General features: G+C 39.7%; 1 protein-coding gene and 1 long non-coding RNA gene across 5 annotated transcripts in view; both read left to right on the forward strand.

Annotated features, from left to right (window-relative positions):
* The window catches only part of LOC137137858 (uncharacterized), a 28,017-nt gene extending 21,619 nt beyond the window's left edge, over positions 1-6,398 (forward strand). Inside the window, exons 1-5 of one of the 4 annotated variants that reach the window (XM_067524645.1) lie at positions 899-1,019; positions 1,720-3,685; positions 3,759-3,812; positions 4,008-4,151; positions 5,516-6,398. In XM_067524645.1, the coding sequence (XP_067380746.1) occupies positions 3,478-3,685; positions 3,759-3,812; positions 4,008-4,151; positions 5,516-5,643 (534 nt within the window). In that variant the 5' untranslated portion in view covers positions 899-1,019; positions 1,720-3,477 and the 3' untranslated portion in view covers positions 5,644-6,398. Of the gene's footprint in view, positions 1-898; positions 1,020-1,347; positions 3,686-3,758; positions 3,813-4,007; positions 4,152-5,515 lie in introns of those variants that run through there. The other 3 variants (XM_067524646.1, XM_067524642.1, XM_067524641.1) reach the window with 3 other exon arrangements.
* A 5,170-nt stretch (positions 6,399-11,568) lies between these two features.
* Positions 11,569-16,362, forward strand: LOC137137880 (uncharacterized). The gene is made up of 3 exons (XR_010915834.1): positions 11,569-11,697; positions 12,279-12,389; positions 15,902-16,362. It is a non-coding gene; the product is annotated as an uncharacterized lncRNA (long non-coding RNA).
* The last annotated feature ends 2,709 nt before the right edge of the window (positions 16,363-19,071 follow it).

A 19,071-nucleotide genomic window follows, 5' to 3' on the forward strand; every position in this document is an offset into this window, starting at 1 on the left:
TCCTCTTTGTTCTTCATCTAGACCTCCTGCCTGGCAGCTCCAACCTCAGCATCCTTCTACAGATATATTCACAGTTTCTCCTCTGAACATGTCCAAACCACCTAAATCTGGCCTCTAAGACTTTATGTCCAAAACATCTAATATGAGCTGTCCCTCCTGATCCTGTCCATCCTCGTCTCTCCCAAAGAGAACCTCAACATCTTAAGCTCTGCTACCTCCAGCTCTGCCTCCTGTCTTTTCTTCAGAACCACTGTCTCTAAGCTGAACAACATCTCTGGTCTCACCACCGTCTTGAACACCTTTCCTTTCATTCTTGCTGATACTCTTTTATCACACAACACACCTGACACTTTTCTCCACCCGTTCCAACCTGCCTGCACTCGCCTCTTCACCTCTTTTCCACACTGTCCATTGCTCTGAACCGTTGACCCTAAGTACTTAAAGTCCTGCACCTTCTTCACCTCTGCTCCCTGTAACCTCACGTTCCACTTTTTTACATTTACATTTAGTCATTTAGCAGACGCTTTGACAGACAAATAGAATTGACTCAGAACAAAGACTGACTTGTCCTGATCTTGTGTCCTCTGTCCACATAATGCCCAGAGAATTGCTACCAATTATGTTGTAAAACAGAGGAACCTGTCATAGTGACAGCACTTGGGAGGTGTTTATTATATGCTATTGTGATACGGTAACTGAGTTGAACTGCTTTGGTCTTCATTATGATCTTTAACGAACTTTAAGACTTTCTTAGGTCACGTGCCATTCAAAGTTGGTATTAGGACAATCCTGTCCAATCATTCTATCTAGGCCTCCAGAAAAGTATTTTTCAATTGCAAAATATTCACATTAAAAGTAAATGAGCTATTTCCTGCAAACCACTGTAAAAAAAATAACACCCCAAAAAAACTCACTTACAAAGAGGAAGGAAGTGGGATTAGCTACTGTGACCAAAACAGGCTTTCAGCTCATATCACGCAGTGGTACAATGGATGAAACATCTCTTCAGTGTCTGCTTCGTGAGTACAATCTGTCTAATTTAAATGATTACAATCATAGTTTGTCATAATTATAGTATGAGTTGTAGATGAATGGTTTTTAGCTACATATTGATCAATATTCAAAAGGATCAAACATTTAGTAAAGAAACAACATTTAAACAAAATTATATTGATCAGCTTTATCATAAAATATGAAAAATGTACAATTTAAAAAGTAAAATCAGAAAATCATGAAGAGAAGAAAAATTTGTGACTTGTGTGTCACCTCTGGTTTCACAACACTTTAGAGACTGTTGGATGAATTTGGATGAAATTTGGTCACTTAGGAAACAGTGTTTTTTCAGAAAATGAAAACTTTGAATAACAAGTGTGTAGTTAAACTCTTTAAGTTTTTGAAAACAACTAAATTTGACTAAAGTAAAATGTAATTTTTATACAGCACCATTAAATGTTTTACAGCTTCTAAATATTATATTCATTTGCTCATTGATTTGGTAAAAATACATTTCATATAACAATTTCATGGTACTATTACATTAAATCCAACATCAAGACCTGAAAACAATCCTGATAGTTTCTGTGTATTAACCACACACTGTAAATTTACATGAGTGATTATTATCTGTTATAGTTATTATATCTCCAGTCCCTCCACCACCATAACCTCCTCTCCCATAATGGACATGATGTTAACCTTACATATAATATTTCTCTTTAGTTGTGACTCCTCTGCTGTGCTGCATCACAAACCAAGGTTAGTAAACTTCTCTTCTGATGATCTAAAGCTGTTAAAGGGTCAATTTGCTGGTACTGATTATTCTTCCTCAGTCTGTATTAATAATAATATAATATCTTATTTGACAAAGTAAAAAAGAGATGCCATTAGGGCTAATTATCATTTAAAAATAACCAGATTTACTAAGAAATGTTTCGAGTTATATGACAACTGGTAATTTACTTCTCAAAATTAAAAAATTCCTTTCATCAACTGTATATTACATTCATCTTATAATTAGAGAAAGAGAATGAAAATATAATCCATGAGCATAATCCTGAGACAAATTTAAGCAGAAAAATCAATAATATTCTGTATAATAACTAAGCTGTTCACATTATTTTTTCTGCATAGTTGGTAAAACACTAGATTCATGTTTTTCATCTATAGTCTCGGATTTGACAGATGAACCGTGTTTTATTTTGATAGAGTTCTTTAGTCTCTTTAATGATCAGTCAGGGTCTAGAAGAAATAAGCAATGTTTTTTTATTAAAACATAAGACTGGAAAGCTTTTACTTTAGATTCCAGGTTTAACAGTGATCCCCTGTAGCTGTCTTCACAATAAATGTTATAACTTGAAGATTTTTTAATGGAGAACTTTTAAAAAATGCAACAATGGAAACTACAAGTCAAAATATGTTTTAATGTCACATGAAAATCAAAATGGCTTGATAGCTCAAAACAAAGAGCATTGAGCTTGAAGTCCCACCAGGTGTGTCCTCGAGCGAGAATTGAAAAACACGGACTATTTGCAGTTATAGTCTATTGATGCATATTTATTCCCACATATGGCATTTGTGTCTTTTCCCATTTTCAGAAAAGGAAACTCTTAAACAATATGTGTATTAGACTGGAAGATCCATTTACTTCAGCCCATTTTCATTCCCGAGGCATCAAAAAGCTGCACTTTGTCCAGTCCCTTTGTGTTACATAGTGATGCTTAATGTACCCGTTCACATCACAAAGGCTGTACGTGTGTGTCGTTCTCACTGTTTGTAGTGTTTTGTTTTTTATGTCATTTTTCCTCTAACTTAATCTAACTTAACCCTGAAGTTGTTTCCACTAACCCCAATGTAGTTTTTCTGTGTATATGAAGTTGTTGCTGTGGAATCAAAGGACATACAAAGTACCACAATTTGATGACATAGGAAGTGTCAATATCTGATGCTGTGGGATGAGAACGTGTTGCTTACTTCATTTTACCTAAGCTAGAATTTGACTTGGTGAAGTTGTAAAAACATTAAAACACATTTTATTCAGGGTTGTTGTTTTATTTGCACTATTATGTTTTGCTCAAACACACACGGAATTTCTCACAGCTCGTCTGACTGTGAGACCCAACAGCTCTCAGCTGTTTGAACATGATTCTATCTCTCTGAGCTGTGAGGAGGACGACAGCTCTGCTGGATGGACACTGAGGAGGAACACAACCAAAAGACAGAGGACTTCGTGTGAAGATGAGTGGGGAGAACCTGCTGGTTCTTCTTGTAACATCAGCCACATCGACCCATTGGACAGTGGAGTTTACTGGTGTGAGTCCAGAGAGGGATCAACCAGTAACAGCATCACCATCACTGTCACTGGTAAGATCAGACTGTGGAGTTAGTGTTGATGAAGCTGTGTGGAAATGGATGAAATGCTGTAGTTTGTCTCTGTGTTGAGGTGGAGCAGTGATCCTGCAGAGTCCTGTCCTCCCTGTGATGGAGGGACATGATGTCTCTCTGCACTGTCAAACAAAGAGGCCTCCCTCCAAGCTCCCAGCTGATTTCTATAAAGATGGCTCCCTCATCAGGACTGAGCCTACAGGTCACATGACCATCCACCATGTTACCAAGTCTGATGAAGGCCTCTACAAGTGTCACATCAGCAGTCATGGAGAGTCTCCACCCAGCTGGATCTACGTCACAGGTCAGGAGCTTCACTTTGATCTCAACACTTATTTCATCCACATGTTCACCTGAACAGGTGATTTTCTCTACAGAAAAACCTACAACACCACCTCCACACAGCTGGATCTCTTTCACATGTCAGGAAGGTAAAGAAAATCAGTTTTATGTTTCCTGTATGGATGTTGTCAACTTTCTGCAATATTAAGAACAAAAAACAAAGTATTCACAATCAACAAATGTAATACGTTTAGGATTTTTAATTACATTTTACACCTTTCAAAAGATAAACCAGGTAGATATAGTTTTTAGTAAGTTGAATCATTATTTCTACTTCATTTTAGAGAAACCCACCATCTCACTATTACCAACATCCCAATCGTCTCCACATCTCTATGTGTTGTTGTCTGTTCTATCTGTCTTGGGTTTGGATCTACTGGTGATACTGGTTCTACTGATGAGACCATGTGTTCAGAGGAAACTTAAAGGTGAGACACAAACATCTGGGTGTTTGAAAAAGTGGAAACTTTCTTTAAATCACTGTTTGAAAGTTAAACATGATTTTTTTATCGACTATTTCCTTCCATTTCTGATGACGTCTACATTCACAAAAATTGTAAGTTGCCATCAATTCTAATCATCAGTTTTGATGATTTTTTTTAAATATTTACTTAGTAAAAATATGCTGAATAACTTATCTTCATATGGAGCAGTGTGGTCAGCACAGAGCAGCACTGACAGCATTGCAGATATAATCATTTCTAAAGCTTTTAGAGTGAGCTTCACCTTTCTAACCAGTCAGAGAAGGACAAACCTTGGGCATCACATACTGACACAAAAGCAACCTTGTGCATATCTATGAGACGTCACAGGTTTTTGACAGTGTCAGTATTTGACGTCCTGGGTAAATTGATTCAGAGTCTTATACCAAAGCTAGTTTGATATGTAGCTAGGAGCTGAGGAGTTTCGGTAATTTAAACATTTTTGTACTTATGCAATTACAAATAAATAAACTCATTCATTCTTTTAACGATGATCCTTACAAGTACAGATTTCACTGCCACTAGTTGGTTTTTTATTCGTATACACTGACACTTTAACATGGCCTTGGCTTTAACTGCTATGCTGATGATACACAGCTTTACATTTTAGAAAGTGGTAATACTAAAATATGAGCTCCCTGAAAAATATTTGAGTAGTGATGGTATTTTTACAGTTTTTGGAAACCAAAAAACTTATGGGGAAAGAATGAATGGTCAGAGTTCAGATTAACTGAAAAAATGTGTGTGGATCATTTATTCATTGGTGACAGTCTAACAGATTAATAACTACATTACAATGAAATTACATAGTGTTCACTTGATATATACACTATATATTACTTTTTTATACAGAAACAAATTTATTTCAGGTTTTACACCATAATTTGATCTGTTTGAATTAAAGACAATTCATGCTTTGCATGTCGGCCTGTTTTGTTACCTGTGTTGAGTTGAATCTGTTAACAGAAGCTAACACCTCTGTGGTCGCCTAGTTTTCAGTTTCAGTTTGGATGTAAAAACACTTCAGCTGAATTTGGACTGCACACGTTAATGATCAATATTCTAAATATATTATTATTAATGTTTCTGCATCCATGTACACTCTGAACATAAACACCACCTCCAAAAATGTGGGAAGTGTTTTACAGTTTGGTTAAGAACTGCATTCGGCTTCTTCAGGATTAGAAAGTTCAACTTTCACATTTACTTTTTACAAATTGACATGTTCCTACTGTGGAGAACTGCAGCATTTGTAGCAGTAACCTTTCTTACAATACTTGGAGTAAAATAACTGCTATTTTATTTTGCAGAGACTGAAACAGTTGCTGTCTACTTAGCAGTGATGACAGAAGACATCAGGTTTGGACAAACAGTCACCACAGACATCAAATCAACAGAGACATTCATCAGTATTTTACTGTTGAGCTGCTTGATGTGAAGCGAGTTTTAACTACTTTTTAGTGCAGTAGTTACCAACCTGTGTGTGTTTGTTCAGAGTTTCCAGTGGAACCAGAGGTCGTCTACTCTTCACTGAAGCCGACCTTCAAACCATCACACCAGTCTAACCAGTGATGACAACCTGCTGACTGTCACTGGTCCTCAGAGCTTCTCTCACCACATCACATTCTGTTCTAAAAAATGTTATTGATAGTTTTGTACAGTGCTGTTGTTGCTGCAGCAGTGAGTCTGTTTCTCTGCAGCCTCAAGAAACTTTAGTCTCAATTGTTGTTTGTGTCGTGTGGTTCTGTGGGTTTCACTAAGCTGTGAGATGGAAAGTTTGACTTGTTCTGGTTTGGTTGTGGCTGATTGACAACGTGTAGAGAACAAATGTACCAAAACCACTACTGCAGACTAAAAACAGCACAGACATCAGTCAGTGGTGGGAAACTGCACAGAAAAAGCTGCAAAATGTTTATATGTGTGTGAAGAGTTTGATTATTTAATCAGTGACATGTTAAAAATATTCAGGCTGTAAAAGTTCATCTGTCTCAGTGAAGATGCTGTTTAAAGCTCACACTTGTTTTAAGTTAAGTTGTCATTTTAAATGCAGGTTGAATGATGACTTTGCTCTCTAGCCAAGTTTCTTGTGGATTCATGTGTGTGATATGTGAATCTGATGAAGTGGCAGCTCTCAGGCTGTGGCTGGTTGTCACTGAGCTGCAGCACTGTTGACTAAAATCTGGTGAAGAGAAATATTTTTTAAATTCACAATTTATTATTATGCTTTAATAATATCATTCCATTGTTTTCATGTTATTTTTTAAATATATTTTACCAATTTATTGCAGCACAAATGTTAGTAACAAGGCAGAATCAAAGTGAGTAAAACGTTTATTTAAAAAAATAATTTCTTTAAAAAACGTTCCATACATGCTGTAATTACTATCAACTCAATCAGAGAAACCCAAAGTTAAAGCCACTAACATATTATTATTGTGATAATATTATAAGGAGATTTTTTATACTAATGGTTTTCTACATTGTTGTTGCTGAGAATAAACACAATTAGAATTTCTACCAACTCCTGTTCTGCCTGGCTGATCATCTATATCCCTGGACGTGGCCTGACTCTCCATTCTGTAAGTCACTGAAGTCCTTTGGTTTTGGATTTTGGACATTTGAACTGATATTACATTGAGAACATTAGTCCAGATCTTTCTTCCTGGTCACACCCACTCTTCTCCCACCTTTATTGACTCTGGGGCAGATGCAGAATTCATAGACAAAGCAGTAGCACCAAAACCTGGACTTCACTAAAACCCCTACAGATTCATGCCCTGGACGGACACGTCTCTAATTCCAGTCCCAGCTTGGATACGTCCATCTACCTGTCCATTGAGAATTACCATGAATAAATATCATCCACCCTGGTTGGAACTGTGTTCTAAAACTTAATGTACTGGGAGACATGATTATGAAGGACAATAGTTCCATCACTGCATCACTGCATCAGCAGACATCTATAAATTTCACTTGGACTCCTAAAGCAGATACCACTTTCAATGAAATCAAGAGTGGGTGCTGTTCTTTTGATCCATCCCTACGTCTTCTTTTCTCAACAGCTCACCACAGCAGAGAGACATTAGGATGTAGGAGACAGAGACCTCTTGGTACTAAAACTCTACTACTCACAGTAGAAGATTTTTCAAGATAGTGCATCTCATCCGTCTTTCCAAGTTTCTCTCTGCCAAAGAAATGGCCGAAATCATGATTCAACATGTTTTCCACCTTCACGGCCTCCCCTGTGACATATTCTCTGTCCGAGGTCAAATCACGGCCAAGTTCTGGTGTGAACTATGTAAGCTGTTGGACATGTCCGTCAGCCTGTCCTCCGGCTTCCACCCACAGTCTAATGGCCAAATTGAAGGGATGAACCATGATCTGGAAACTGGACACCACCTGCTCTGCTCCTGGGACCCCTCTTATTGGCCCAAGAATGTGGTCAACTCTCTGCCAAACTGTCAACTGTCTACAGCCACGAGCTACTATTGTTGCCATTCCATCAGAGATGCCACCTGGCTTGGAGGAGAGGTCACCAGACATTACTGCTGTCCATCCATAGCTACAATGGATGGGGTGGCTGTAGCTCAGTTGGTAAGGCAACTGACCATGGACCACAGGGTCAGTGGTTCAACCCCGCTCCTGGCTTCAAGTCGAAGTGTCCTTGGGCAAGACACTGAACCCCAAGTTGCTCCCGGTGGGTCAGGTGAGCACCTTGCATGGCAGCCACCGCCATTGGTGTGTGAGTGTGTGTGTGTGAATGGGTGAATGGGAAGCAACATTGTAAAGCGCTTTGGATAAAAGTGCTATGTAAGCGACTATTTACCATTTATTTATTTACAAGAAATGCGACAACAACCACCGTTCGCAGACACACAGCTATCAAGTTGGACTAAAGGGTGTGACTCATTTCTTCTGACCTTCCACTACATTTAAAATGCAGGATATTGGCCCCTCACTCAGTGTGTCCCTTCCCTATTTTCAATATTTTCTCTGTCAGTGAGATTGCAGCTCCCACTCAGGATCCATCCGACCTTCCACGTCTCCAGTCTTAATCGTGTCGCACAGAGCAGCCTTTTCCTGACTCCAGTTTTGCCTGTCTGATCATCTGTCTGCTCAGATGTGGCCTAACTCCCCGTTCTGTAAGTCACTCTAGTCTTTTGGATATAGAGTTTGGAAATTGGAACTAACATTGGATTGAGAATATTAGCACTATTAATAGATTGAGACTTATTGGATTTTGGAAATTAGATTTTGGATCTTGTTGCATTCAGTTTTTGGATTGACTCACCTGCCTTTTTTCTCTGCACTCACAAAATCTCAATCAAGGATTCTGCACAAATCTAATAACGATTCAATCACATTTCATGATCTATTTTTGCAGAACATCAGGAAAATGCAAACGGTGCCATCACTTTTATAAGGGTTATTTCTTGAGAAGAAAGTGAACAATGTGATCTGTTGAAAACTGTAAAACAAGACATTTTCATATCATTTTCATTTGTGATCATTTGTGTGAACCTATTTTTATATGAGAGGAGATGTTTCTTTTTTTAAATTGAATTTTTCCTTTGTCAAAATACAACTGTCCTTAGACTTGGACAACTACAGTAATAGTATTTTCATTATTTGACTTACTATTAGTAACAGGTTCAGGCCATTTTCATATGTGTGGCAGGACAGAGACCAGTACTAAGATTGGTGCAGATAAAACTGTTTTTTGTCCAATAAAATTGTAGGACCTTACGTCATCATAATTAAATAAATAATTCAAAAAATGTTTAAAGATAGATTAGTTTATGTAAATGTGAGGAGCTGCTGCAGGAGTTGTATCATGATTCTGGTCTGTGATTGTGTTTCTCTCTATTGTAGCCTGTAATATTAAATACACACATTTACACTGAAAGAGCTTCTAGATTTTTAAGATTCTTACATGTTCATTTGGATCTTTAAGACACATTGGCAGAAACAACAGTTGTCTGTCTGTTATGTTTCTCTTTTGCCACCTAATATCTGTCCTACTATCTGACAGGCTCAAATCACGTAGAACCAATAGGTATAAAAATGTTTGTACACAGAAAGCAAAGCCACATGAATGAATTCAGCATTAAGGAAACCAAAACCAAAGGATGCAAACAAATAATACCACATGGGGCCCCCTAGTGGTCCAGAGGCCCCTAAGCAACTACTTAGTTACCATAAAATTTCAAAAAATAGAAGAAATTAATCAGTTTTTCAATTAATATAAAATACTAAAAATATACTCAAAATTATTTCAACAAAAACAAATGTAAACAAACTACTTGCCAGATGTGGCTGATCAAATAACAATATACACTAACACTTAACCACAGATAACACTACCTGACCATCAACAGGCTAAAAATACAACACTGCATGTGTTCTCTAATAAACTTGAGGTCTAAAGTATATATATATATATATAAGTATATATATATATATATATATACCTTGGTGACTTCTGGTGTCTTTGTGACTGTATCATTTGCTTGTGTTTGGAACCATTTACATGAGGGTGGGGCAGTGCTACACACAAATACAAGTACAAAGCAGCTACAGTCACATCTCAGCTGTTCATCATACAGGAGAGAGGAGGAAACTTCCTCAAACGCCTGTTGTACAAAGAGAAACCTGCAGAAAAGAGACACCTTCACTATTTCACCCACAGTCGACAGAGAGAATAATGACTGAATGAATGCATTAACGTGTCTTATCTGGAGGTCCACTAACCTTCATCAAGGAATGCGGACTCAAGGTAATTAAACATCATTAAACATCACAGGAGGAAAAAGATGTCTGTCCCTGAAGGTAAACTGAGTGACTGGATATGGGCCTCAATATTTACTAAACACTGAGCTGAGAGATTCAGAAATCACCTTAACTCTCAGTCATTTGTTAACATACAGCTTCTGGTTATGAGAAGCTCCAAGTCTTGAATCATAAAGTTGAAGTGGTGGCGAGGATCTGAACCTGCTCGATGGTCTTACTGTTTGCCTCTTCCGGTCCTACAGAGCAGGAAGCTGCTGCTACAGTTAATACCAATGTGCAAATTTAAGCAAATGTTCAGAAGTTGATGACGTGAGATCCCCCTCTCACTTACTTACCCTCATAAATCACCCACCTTATTTCCATAAAAAACATGTTTTGATTTGTACATAGTTGAATTAATTTTTAAAAAATCACCCTGACGTTCATCAGCTTAATGAATTAATGGATCTGAGTGTGTGTTTGTATGTGGATCAGGGTTGGAGCTGCTTTCTGGGCCACATCCTTTGTATATCATTTCACAAATCGAGGATCAAGTGAGTCATTGTGGATGTTCTAATCCTGGATCAGGTTATGCTGGTTCTTTAAACCCACTGAGGTGAATTAGATCTGGGATAAAATAACTACAGAGGCTGACCAGTTTTCCTGCCCTTAACATGTAGTCTGCAAGTTTGTCTCTGTTTATGTGGAACCAGTATGCAAAACTGTGAAATAGAAATATTTTGGGAAAAGTATGTCAGTCATAGTTCACTTTCGTTGAATCAAACCTTGTTTTTGATTCCATTTGTGTTATTTTTGTGGATCTATGTCAGCAGTCAGTCTACAGTAGCTGTAGTTTTTATTTTTGTGAAACATCTGTATCTGTACGCTGGGGCGGCTATAGCTCAGTGGGTAAAGGCAGTTGCTTATGGACCACAGGGTGAGTGGTTCGATCCCCCGCCCTGGCTATATGTCGAAGTGTCCCTGGGCAAGACCCTAACAGCCCATTCCCCCTCCCCAGCGGTGCATTGCTGGTCCAAGCCCGGTAGAAATTGGGGAGGGTTGCGTCAGGAAGGGCATCCGGCGGAAAAACTGTGCCAAATCAACATGCGGACAATGATCCGCTGTGGCGACCCCGAACTCACGGGATAAGCCGAAAGGAGAGTAGTAGTAGATCTGTATCTGTACGCTGTGTTTACCCTGTTTAGGGTCACAGGTGGCTGGAGTCTATCCCAGCTGTCATTGGGTGAGAGGTGGGGTCCACGCCGGACAGGTCTCCAGTCTTTCCCAGGGCCAAATCAGAGAGACATACAGAGACAGACTAAAATTCCCATGCACATTTACAGCAACTGGCAATTTAGAGTCTCCAAATAACCCAACACATGTCTTTGGACTGTGGGAGGCCGCAGTTGGCAGGTGGAATCAAACCGCAGAGCTAACGAATGAGGGTCATGGTAGATAGATAGATTGGAGACCTGTCCAGGGTGGACCCCACCTCTCACCCAATGAGAGCTCAACACAACTTAACGCAACAAGTAGTAACATGTAGTCCTGACAGGTTTTTTAGGATGTCGTCAAACCTGTTGTCAAAAGATATGTAGTGTTTCAGCTGTATGAGCTCATTTACATTTAGATCGGATCAGCGACTGCATGATTAACACCAGGGACATGGAGGAGAGAATCTGGGGGAGTTTTTTCTCAGGAGACCACCTTAGACTGAACTCAGGTAAAACTAAACCCTTTTTGAACAATAAGGATTTAACTGATGTGAGTGAGGGGTTTGTGAGAACCTACTGTACTTTGAGTGAGTCCTACTACAGCAGAAACATATTAATGTTTGAAATATATTAATAACTGAGAACAACTGGGGTTAAGATTAGGTCAAACATGTCATTTTGTCTCCTGTGTCCACCTGTGTTTATGATTTTTCAGCAGGTGAATGAAAAGAGGTTTTAGAGTTTTTTCACATTACTTCACTCTGATAACGAACCACTGCCTTATTTAAATCCTGTTGAAGTGTGGACAAACCTGTTCAGGGTGTGTGTGGTTCAGATGCATTAGATTCCTGCTACACAGATTCCTGCTGAACTGGTTTAAAGTGAGCTGTTACTAAACTTTGTACTTGACGATTTTATTTAAACTGCATTAGGCACAAAAACTTCAGGGTCTGGTTTCATTACTATAGTAACCACGTGCATCATGTTGTGTAGTGGTCGTCATCTATATATTTGCCACCTTTACTTAATCTGAGCGAGTTACACAACTGGTTGTTTGTAAAATGTTTGAAGGAAGAACATCATTTTTCAGGCACTTCATTGGAAAACACCCTGAGTTTGGTGACTTCACCTACAAAGAGACGACAACAATCAATCAACATGTATCCACTGTGGAGGAGGCTCATGGACTTCATTTAAGATGGTGAGCTACTCGTACAAATATATAGATAGTCAGTGCACTAGTACTATGCACTAGTATTCTTATATACTAGTGCGTGAGTGAATTGAAACATCGTGAAACACAGTGAACGTCTCATATCATCTAGTTTCCTTAGACATAAACTGAAATATCCAAAATATCAGAGTATTACCAGTATCATCAGTGCGTCGTGGCATAAAGGCAGCCAGCCTGAGGCACAGCTGACTTGTTACCAGACCAGTTGCTTTCATAGCAGCCTTCAGCTGTGTTGTTACTAAAGGTCGATTGTTTCTCGGGTTTCTCTTGAAAATACTCCAGATCCTCTGTGGGTTCAGGTCGGGTGAGTTGGCCAGTCAAACACAGCAACATCACGGTCAACAAAGCAGTTAGTGGTTATTTTCAACTGCAGGCAGGAGCTAATCCTGCTGGAAAAGGAAATCAGCACTGGAAGCATGTAGTGCTCTAAAATCTGCTGGTAGACGGATCTTTTGACTCTGGACTTGATAAAACACAGTGGACCAACACCAGCAGGTGACAGGAACCCAAATCAGCACCGACTGTGGAAACTTCACCCCGGACTTACAGAAACCTGGATTCTGTGATTCTTCCAATCCTCCTCCAAACTCAGGGACACTGATTTGCAAACAAAAAGCAACAGTCCAGTTCTTTTTCTCCTCAGCCCAGGTTCTGACATCTCCGGTTCTCCGGTTCAGCAGCAGCTTGATGCTGGGAATACAGCAGTTGTAGCTCATTTCCTGAAGACGTCTGTGTGCAGTGGCTCTTGATGGACTGTCTCCAGCTTCACTGCACTTACCTGTAAAACTGTCAAGTTCTCGAATCAGCTTTACTTGACAATCTTTATAAGCCTGTGGTCGTCCCTGTTGCTTGTCACCTTTTCCAACCACACTCCAGTCAACTTTCCATTAACATGCTTCAATACAGCCCTCTGCAAACCTGCAAACAGACAGACCTTCATTGATCACCTTCTGTCACGACTTGTCTGTTCTTGCTTACATGGCTTTATATACACAGTATTTGTTGTTGTGTCCACCGTGGTTTCACTTACGTCGTCAGCATATTGTGATTTTATGTTGTTTTACCCTTTGTGGTGTCTGTTTTTTAGATGTTAGTGCGTTTAGCAGTCCTTGCATTAGCATTATAGCTTCGTCTGCTTCAAGTTTTTGTCCAATTTTATCTTTACTCAAACTCCTCACCTATCAGGATGGGAAGGTGAGGTAAGTGTTCTCATTGCAGAAACCGGTAAGTTCTTCTCCACAGCCCCTCACAACTGTCTTAGATCACTGGATCGTTGCTATCAGGGTGACTGCACAGGTTACAATTCATGTGTCTGATCTATCTGCCACCATGCAGCTGGGTAAGTTGTGTGATGAGTTCAAAATGCTGCTGTTCCCAGAAGATATCACTCCTCTCATCATTCTAGGAGACATGAACATCCACCTAGACAAATGGTGGATGTCTGATCAAAAACTGGAGCCCACTCGCCCAACAAACAGAGCTGGGAACCACCTTGTCCTCATTCTCACCCAGAACTGTACCACAGACATGAGCCTGGATCTGTGGTGGTGCTGGGTTGGGCAGTGCACCCCAAAAAGTTTCCCATCCCCATCCAACCTGCGATAATGAAGACACAGAAAGATCATCAAGTGCCACCTACACATCAGTTGTCTTGTGTCACTTTCAGCCACAATTATTGTGTGTCACATTACAATTAAGATAAAAGTTGAAGTTCACTGTATATTCAAAATACAAAAGTATTATTTCAGTGTCTAGTTCTGGCTCATCCAAAGATCCTGTGGACCAGCTGCTGTGGAAAATACTGCCAGGATGTTTAAATGCTGCAGTTTATGCCTGGAACTGTATCGGCTTTGAAGCAGATTGGACAGTGGACTGAAGACCAATCTGAGCTTCCTGGATCAACATCTGCTTTTTATCACTTAGTTTTAAAAGTCAGATCTTGACCTGATGAAGACTGTGCTTGACTGTAACCTTTTGCCCCCTGACATTTTTTACTGCACCCAAAACAAGTAAAACTAGAACTGGCCATCACCTGATGTCTCTCAGAGACAAAGCCACTGACAGCTTCTGCACCACACGCTCAACCTGTCAGGATAGTCTCTACCCTCCTGTTGTCCAGGCTTCCCCGTCCTTAATGTCCTAATCCTTCGCTCACTGAAAACTTTGAAAGTTCCTCACTGTGGGATGAATGAAGGTGTATCTTATCTTATCTTATCTTGCTGATTTGACCTTTGAAAAATGCACCATGTTTAAAACTGCTCAGAGAAAGTGGCGTAAGCCCAAGACTCCATCAGCTCATGCTGAATTTCACGGTGCGTCTGTGTATTTTTCCAAGACAAAATCTGACAACTGCCAGGACAATGTTGCACCACTGACACCAGGGAAGCTGCTCTCCACTTCCAAATCACTTCCAAATCAACCCCCCCCCCCCCCCCCCCCTTCAATTATACTCTAATTGAAAGCAATTAGAGTATAAAGACTTGTCTTTAAAATAAAGTCCCTTTACAACCCACTAGAAAATAACCTGACGGTGTCCACAAAACACGTGACTGTCTGTGCATGCTCCCACACCCCCTCCTGTAGGCTTGTAGGTTACAGGCTTGGTCCACTGTTTCACAGCCAGGGAGATGTGCATAGTTCCTCCCAGATCTGAGCCTTAACATTTGGGTGAAGCATCCTTCCCAGAACTCTGTCATAGTCTTTTTCAGGGAGTCTGACCAGTGTGATACCTCAGTATTTGGAGCACACCTTCCAGTCCCCTTTCTTAAATATGGGAACAACCACCACAATTGCCCCCTTCTTTAGAAGATGGGAGTTAAAGCCAGGAATTCCCAGAACACCCTCCCTACATGTTTGGATTCACCATCTCTGTCCGACAGTCTCCCTTTTCAAAAGGAGACAGGTAAAATGGTTCAGCATCTTATAAGAATGCTTCCTTTGGACGTCTTCCAGGTATCCCCAGCTGGTAGGAGAACCAGCTGTAGACCCAGAGCAGGACACTGCAACCTGACTCTGGATAAGCAAAAGATAATAAATGGATTCAATAATGAACTATGAACCATGTGTTTGGGTGCAATTAAACATTTTAAGAATTTCTCACTGCCAAGCTACAAAGTTCAGAAGTAAACTAATATTATTACCATATATTATAATTGGGAGTTTTTAACAAAGAGCAATTTGTCAAGACATGTCTGTAAAATACTTAAACATAAACAACAGTTAAACAGGATTCAGGTCTTTACAGCACATTTAATGTTTGTTTTAAATATATGTGTTTGCACATTAATGCAAAGTTTCTTTATTGGGTCATAAATTTAGCATGTGACTTGGTTATTATAGTGTTCTGTGTTGTTACTGTGAGTCATAATCCTGTTGTGTGGAAGAATTTAGTGAGAATAAAGTTAAGGTCTGAATATTTGTGTTTAGTCAGTAGGTCTGTTTCAATATTAAGATTATTACTATTTACTTTTTGTTTTAAGAACTACACAAGAGGCAACAAGACAAACACACCTGAGCTCATCAGCAAATCACTCTGAAGGTCAACGACTCAAGTGAGTAAGTGGATCTGAGTGTTTCTGTGTGGATCAGATGTTACGGATCCAGACCACTACATCTTCCCCAGTCGTCCCTCCTCCCACCATCTTCAAGTTACTCATCCTCGCTGCATCTCCAGATTTGTCTACTCTACCAGGACCATACTCCACTCTTCCCCATAAGAACCTTGCTTCTCCTGTAGACTCCGCTCGTCCCCCCACCCACTCTAGTATGGCTTGTTTTCATGTTCAGACTCCATATCCCATAAGTCATTGTCAAGAATCTCATCTTGGTGTCCTCTCTCATTAACTGGAGATCAGCACCATCTAGTGAGTCAGAGGACTTATTACATCTCCATCCTGTTTTGCCAACTATTACATTTTATAATAAACCTTATTTAAACTGAGTAGTTGTGTCAAGCTCCTTATTGAGTCCAACTCTAAAACGTGTACCTTACAATGCAACATATTTTGTGAATGACTGAAACTGTCCTTGTACAGTATGAGGGCAGGGAGCTGCAGGGTGGTGGTTGGGGAGGGATGCGAGTGAACAAAGCACAGGACTGTCAAACAACATTACTGAAACGGATTCGTTAGGATCAGAGAAAGATTGTGGATTTCTTGACAAGTGATTTAACATATATTGTGTAAAACCAGTGATTTTCCTCGAGTCCACCAGCCCTCGATCTTCTGTAACCAGCCGCTGTAACTGCTGAAACACAACCATAAAATGCTTTTTAAAATCCTGCATATTAACATTTATTTTAAAGATGTTATTAACTGGTCTGTTATTATTTCTCCTTTCATATCAGTGATGTAACAGCTGTACCTGCTCATTACTTTAGTCTCCTCCTGTTAATGTTCTGTACACATTTAGACCAAAGAGCAACTTTACAATCCAGCCTGTGATTTACAGTGTGATTTAATTTTATGAAACAGAAATCAGTCAAACGCTCACTGGTTCCTGCTGCTGCTTAGACGTCATCATAGTGGAGGAAAACAGGCCTCTCTTCAGGGATTCAATCAGCCCATTTCCAGGAAGTCAGACAGGTTCACACTTTGGTCTTTGAACCAGCAGGTGTCAGCAAAGAGACCCTCAGCAGGCAGTAGGATGACAGAGCATAACTGCAGTAGTGGTAGTACTGCTACTAGTAACTCTGCAGGATCCATTTGTCACCTTCATTACTCTCCTCCACTCGCTCACTGTGAAACATGCACAAAGTTTCCTTTGGATCCTGGACTGAAATACAGGTCTATAGTGTTTCTCTTTGAGAGCAGAGAGTCTGCAGATCAAATATTTATTTATACAAAAGCCTCGATGATCCTGCAGTTCAGCTCCAAGTCTGTAGAACTGTTCAAATGTGTGTGAGGCAGTGCACAGACCTCTGCCAACACACACCTAACAAAGCTTCAGTACAGTTCAGCAGCCAACGTTATGGGTGAGTCTTCTCCCGGAGGTGTGTTAATATAATTGTTAGGTATTTAATAAAATACCATGTTAGGACTGACATAAGCTCTTCATAAGCTTCAGTGACACGTCTCAGTCAAACCTTTATCTGAGAGGAACATAAGGTCAGAGCAGTGAAATCCAGCAGCAGAGACAGATAACGTCTCTGTAGCCTCTCAGACACTGTGCAGAGGAGTTAACACACGGTTAATATGAACAACTTTAGTCACAGGTAACATCAGGAATGTGCAGCTCTGCTGCCTTTTCCAGTTCCTTATCCCATGTACACATGGCAGCTTTACTCATGAGGTAAAATGTTTCAATGAGTTCATTATGTCACAGCAGTTGGACATAAAAGAAAAGAAAAACAGATGAATCAGCAGAAAGCATAGTATTGCAGTATTACAGTGTACTGTTGTGGCCTCATGTGGACGAGTTTTATCAAGTATATTTTCCCTGAGAGTCACAAATCATTTGCTGAACATGTAGATCACAAGACAGAACACACACAAAGTTATGAGTCAACACATGTTCAAGACTCTTCACTCAGTGCTGTTTGAAACAGGAAGTTCAGACTTAACAGAACAAATGAACATACAGATTCATACACCATGTGTTTATCACCCTCTGAACAAAACCACCAATGTCTCCAATCCTGTCCAGACCACAGTCAGGACTGTGGGGACACACTCAAATCTGTGGCAGTACAATCCTGTGCTTCACACACTCACCACCAGTCATTTCGTGTTAACTAATGTGCTTCATTCATCATAAACATACATTTATCAGAACAACTATCTATGGATTATGTTCCCCACAATAACATATTTACACTACAAGTTATAGGAGACGGGTTTTTCACCTGTCATATGATGAATAATAACATTAAGTGTGTTTACTTGTTATGTTCCATATTTATACTACAACCAGAAAAATGTGACTGTGCTGACAGCAGTTAGAGCAGGTGGACAAAGAAAAGTGAACACACACTGCAGGTAAACACACTGAGCTTCCTGCTTCCTGCTGTGTCTCTTCCTATTTGACGGTTTCAGCTGATATAAAGTCCAACACAGACAAATGTGGACAGTCCAAGTCATTCAGTTAAACTGAGTCTGTTCCAGGTTTGTTTTCTCAGCTGCTGATTTTGTCCCAGCGCAGTAAAAGTACTTTATCAGCAGCTTCAGACCACAAAACAACCAGTACATGTCTACATGGTCAGTGTAGAGGCTGAGTTAAGGAACAGAAAGCAGCAGTTTAAATGAACTTGAAGCCACTGGTGCAGCCTTCAACGTTAAACACGCTCATGTTGTAGGCAGCTCATGTGAACCCAGAGCAGAGTGGTGGACTTAATCTAAATGAAAATGGAATTAATTGAATATCCACTAGTCATAAACAGTATGATTAACATGTGGTTTGATGCATTTGTTTGACTTTACATCACAGAACTAGTCTCAGTCTGTGTCTCTCATGTACAATAGGACCATTACATTCACACAGCTCAGTGCTCAAACACAAACAACCAAAATTATTATTTAAGAACATTTCAGTTTTCTTATAAGAACATTCATGTTGTTTGAGAGGAATTTTGTGTCTCCATCCGACTCTTACTTCATAAAAAGCCTTATTAATTTATTCTAGTTTTCTAGATTGATCAGTAAAACACACGTTG

Source organism: Channa argus, chromosome 12 (genome assembly GCF_033026475.1).
Source record: "Channa argus isolate prfri chromosome 12, Channa argus male v1.0, whole genome shotgun sequence".
NCBI classification, from domain to species: domain Eukaryota; kingdom Metazoa; phylum Chordata; class Actinopteri; order Anabantiformes; family Channidae; genus Channa; species Channa argus.